The 4,696-nt window shown below is 32.8% G+C and overlaps 1 protein-coding gene across 1 annotated transcript; it reads left to right on the plus strand.

The window, feature by feature from the left end:
• The first annotated feature begins 630 nt into the window (after positions 1–630).
• LOC115715010 (large ribosomal subunit protein eL30) lies at positions 631–2,458 on the plus strand. Its single transcript, XM_030643789.2, has 6 exons — positions 631–780; positions 913–969; positions 1,088–1,193; positions 1,287–1,388; positions 1,973–2,041; positions 2,129–2,458. The coding sequence occupies exons 2-6, from the start codon at positions 949–951 to the stop codon at positions 2,167–2,169; spliced, it is 339 nt and encodes a 112-aa protein (XP_030499649.1). The 5' UTR covers positions 631–780; positions 913–948; the 3' UTR covers positions 2,170–2,458.
• Positions 2,459–4,696: the final 2,238 nt, after the last annotated feature.

A 4,696-nucleotide genomic window follows, 5' to 3' on the forward strand; every position in this document is an offset into this window, starting at 1 on the left:
TTTTACATTTTTACAGTTTTCCAAAAAATAATACGAAAACAACATTAAATCAACAAGAAAACTACATAAAAGTAACATGAAAATAACAACAAAAAATAACATACATATAACAAAAAATCAACAACAAATTAACAAGATTACAACATAAAAAGACCGTATTTTCTGTAAACAAAATCAAAAAAATCGTAAAATATTTAAAATTCCGTGAAACCGTATTTTTATAATTTTTTTGTTGTTTTTATGTTTCTGTGAATTAATCTCTAAAATATCTAACAATAATATAATTAGAAAGTGTTATGATTTTTTTTTTTTTTTTTTTTTTTTGTATATAATCGTACTAAACACTGACTTTAAATTAGTTACATTAAAAAAAATATTAGCGAGAATTGAATTTTAAATCTATTTTGAGTTATTTAACGAAATAAAGGATTCACACAATACTTGTTTGTTTACGTAACACAAAATACAAAATAATATTTACCATTTACAATATGCTAAAGAATTATCCAAAACAATTTATTTATTTTTTTGAAAGCATTACCCAAAACAATTTTTGTATAGAAGGTCGCTTTACTTGCTGTTGCTGCAATAAAATAAGATAAAGTTGAAGCACAAAATAAAAATAAAATAATAATAAATAAATAAACGAAAATACGTGTGAGACGTGGCACGTGCGAGTTTTCTCATTTATAAGGCTCGAAGTTAGTCTGGACCTGTAATCTGCTGCAGCCCCCATTCCTAGGGTTTCATTTCCGCATCGGTGCAAAACCCTAATTTACTGTGAGTTCCCTACTTTTGTTTAGAATTCGAAGTTAATAATAATGTAGTGAAATAATATTGCCGGTCACGTTTCATTTGGTGTTTCAATTTCGTTGTCTTTTTAAGTTGTTCCGCTTGATTTTCTTTTATTAGGCCGACGATTTAAGGAAAGCAATCCGAGTATCAAAAATGGTGGCCACCAAGAAAACAGTACGATGAGACCTCCTTTCTCTGAATAATGATTTTGTATTTTTGTATTATTTGTTAATGTTTTCTTATTTTCCCTAAAACTGGAGCCTCACTTTAATGGGTTTATTTGGATTTGTAGAAGAAGACACACGAGAGCATCAACAGCAGACTCGCTTTGGTGGTGAAGAGTGGAAAGTTCACTCTGGGGTACAAGACCGTGCTTGAGTCCCTCAGAAGCTCCAAGGGTATATCTTAATTTGCCTTTTTTTATCATTTTTTTTAAACTTTGTAGTGTCTGTTTGATCAGTTATGAATTGGGCTTCATTTGTTTTGTACAGGAAAGCTGATCATTATCTCGAACAATTGCCCGCCCCTGAGGAAATCCGAGATCGAATATTATGCAATGCTTGCCAAAATTGGAGTTCACCATTACAACGGAAGTAAGTATTTTGTAGTGATTTTTCTTTATATTTAACTACTTGTTATGTATTGTAAGTATTATTTTATTTTGGCTTTCGTTCAGCCAGATTCAATTTTGAATGATTTTGATGGCCTTGAATTTGTTGGATCATTTGGGAAGAGTGTTCTTTTTTTTTCTTAAGTAGAGTAGACAATTAAAAATTATTTCATTATTTGGTATCTGTTTTCAGTCTTTAATAAGTTTTGAAAAGTGTATTATGAGAGTGGCTTAATTTGGGGTTCATAGGCTTTCGAGTTAGATATTTGTAAGAATTTTTCATCATTGTATTTACAGTACTAGATTTAGATTATGGAAAGACAATGATTTTTCTTTATCAACCTTGACTCTCACAAGGTAGTACTCAATTTTCATTGAGAGCTTAAGATAAATCTTCTGATTTCATATTTTTATGCATCTGAATTTTACACATTATGCTATTGAACTGCATGTATATTTTCTAATGTCAATAATTTTTTATAATGATTGGTATGAAGAAAATGACTTTTTGAAGTCTGAGAAAGATCTCCATCTCTGATATTCTCTTGTTATTTTGATGTTTCATAGACAATGTGGACTTGGGAACAGCCTGTGGAAAGTACTTCCGCGTTTCTTGCCTTAGCATTATTGATCCAGGTAATTATCTACAAGATGTGGTTGTGTTATTAGATTTGAATTTTAAGCCATTGGTGTGGAAAATTGATGGATTTGTTTGTCCTGCAGGTGATTCTGATATCATCAAGACATTGCCAGGTGTCCAGTAAACTGTTCTAGTTTTGCGATCTATTGCATCGCCATGAGTAAAATTATCACCATTTCATTTCCTTTTTTCTTGGAATTTTTCCTTGAGGATTCATGAATCTATTACTGTTCAGTTTTGGTACTTTCAGCTCGCATATCTTTATTTTGAAAATTGTTAGGCTCTCTATTTGAATTTTGGATATTAATTAAGTTATAGTTAGTAGCAGTACCCATCTTCATGAATGTTGTAAGAGTTCGAGATTACACCATTTTCTATTGCTAGCAATATTACAAAAATTCAGCCTTTTCAAATATTTGCTAAATTGTTTTGAAACCTCACTTTTTTGTATTTAAGTATGTTTGAATATGCCTGCAATTTCACTTCAACTTAAATATTGAAGTTGAATAATCTTTTGAACACTTGGATCCTCTAATAAGAAGAGGCCTGAATTGTGCCGAGCTATTTCCCAAAATAATAAAATAAAAATGCCATGCTAAATGGGTAGGATAAAAAAAAATCAAATTTATGTTTTCTCATTCTCTTCAAATTTGCTTATCATAACGTGTTCATTCAACAAAACTATAGAGATCAAGAGTGGTCATTACAGAAAACCTCTGTAGGAATGTGGCTCAGTTGTACACAGAAGCAATTCACATCAAAATGACTCTTGAAAATCCTCACTAGTATTCCTCTAGTTGGGAGGACCTCGTTGATGATAAAACATCAAAAGATCTTGTGCCGTTCATGAATTTTAGTACGCCAAAGGTTCTTCCATTGCTTGTTCTGCAATGAATTTGCCTTCAGCACATGCTCTTTGGCGTGGGTAAGACTAGCCGACTTAGTAGTAACTTTGCCCAAAACTAGCAATCTTGCATACTCTCATGGTCATAGATCATTTTCTGAATTGCCCTGACATCCTCCACCTCAAACATCTCCATTAACTTAGTTGTATTCTATTGCATAATTCCAATAATTAGAAGTGAAAGAGTTCAGAGAACTTGATCTTTTGATAAAAAAGAAAACAGAGGGAAAAAGGAGAAGATGATGATGAAATATAATGGCTCAACTAATTGTTGAAAGCCTTGAAAACTTTTATATAGCAATCGATTATGGTTGTTTTACAATTGAAAAAGACAACTAGATAAAGCTAAACCAAATCAAAATTGGTTAGAGAAAACAATTACAAAAACAGAAAGTGAATATTAACTATCTAACTATTTTTCTATATTCCTAACATCCCCCTCTAGTGACATTGGGGAACTGAAGTGTCAACTTGTCTGCTAAAATTACAAATTGAGGAATAGGTAATGGTTTGGTTAAAATGTCTGCAATTTGATTGCTGGAGTCTACATATCGAATGTCAAGCTGCTGAGCAATAACTTGATCTCTAAGGAAATGAAGATCAATCTCAATGTGTTTGGTGCGAGCATGATAGACTGGATTGGAGGCCAAAGAACTTGCACCAAGATTATCACACCAAATTATAGAACAACAGGCAAGAAGAACTTGTAATTCACTAAGTAAGGATTGTAGCCAAATGACCTCAGTTGTTGCAAAGCTAAAGATCGAGACTCAGATTTCGTGCTTGAGCGAGCTACAATGCTTTGCTTCTTGGAACACCAGTATAGAAGATTACTTCCAAGATAAATACAAAAACTCGATGTAGACTTTCGATCATCTAAACAGCCAGCCCAGTCAACATTAGTCAAATCGAGTAATTGGAGTGGAATGAAGACCAAGATTCATTGTGCCAACTAAGTAACACAACACCCTTTTACATTCAGCCCAATGGTGTGATGTAGGAGCTTTGACAAACTTACTGAGTCGATTTACAGAGAAGGCAATATCAGGTCTTGTAAGTGTAAGATATTGCAAGGCACAAGGACACTTCTGGATAGTGTTGGATCTTCAAGAGGGGTTCCTGTAGCAAGAGTCAATCTGGCACTGGAACACATAGGTGTAGGCTGAGGCTTAGCATCAATGAGATTAGTTTTAACCAATAAATCCTTGATGTATTTGCTTTGTGTTAAATAAGTACAAGTTGAGTTTTGAAACACTTCAAAACCCTATAAAATAATGAACAGAACCCAACTGTTGCAAAGAAATTGATGATGAAGATCTGAGATAACTTTGGAAATCTGAGTTTTATCTTCACCTGTAATAAGAATATCATCGACATACACTAAGAGTAGAATTAGTTTGCCACTTTTCTTTGTGGAGAACAGACTTGTATTTGCCTTAGAATTTTGAAATCCCCACTGAACAAGAGCACATTTTAGTTTGTCAAACCAAGCACGAGGGGCTTGTTTAAGTCATTTTGCATTTGTAACATAATTTTTATCAAATCACACATCACAGTATACCAGACTTTCTAATTATTTAATCGACTTATCTAAAAGATTTGCGATATAACTAGGAAGACGTTTCAAATACCACTCATGGGTTACTGGGCATGCCAATTTGATGTAACCCATTAGATATTTTCGTATTCGAGAATCAACAAACACGACTCCGCATTGTTCATAAAATTTTGGGTCTTCTTTGTCATT

The sequence above is a fragment of the Cannabis sativa genome, chromosome 4, assembly GCF_029168945.1.
Source record: "Cannabis sativa cultivar Pink pepper isolate KNU-18-1 chromosome 4, ASM2916894v1, whole genome shotgun sequence".
Classification (NCBI taxonomy): Eukaryota; Viridiplantae; Streptophyta; class Magnoliopsida; order Rosales; family Cannabaceae; genus Cannabis; species Cannabis sativa.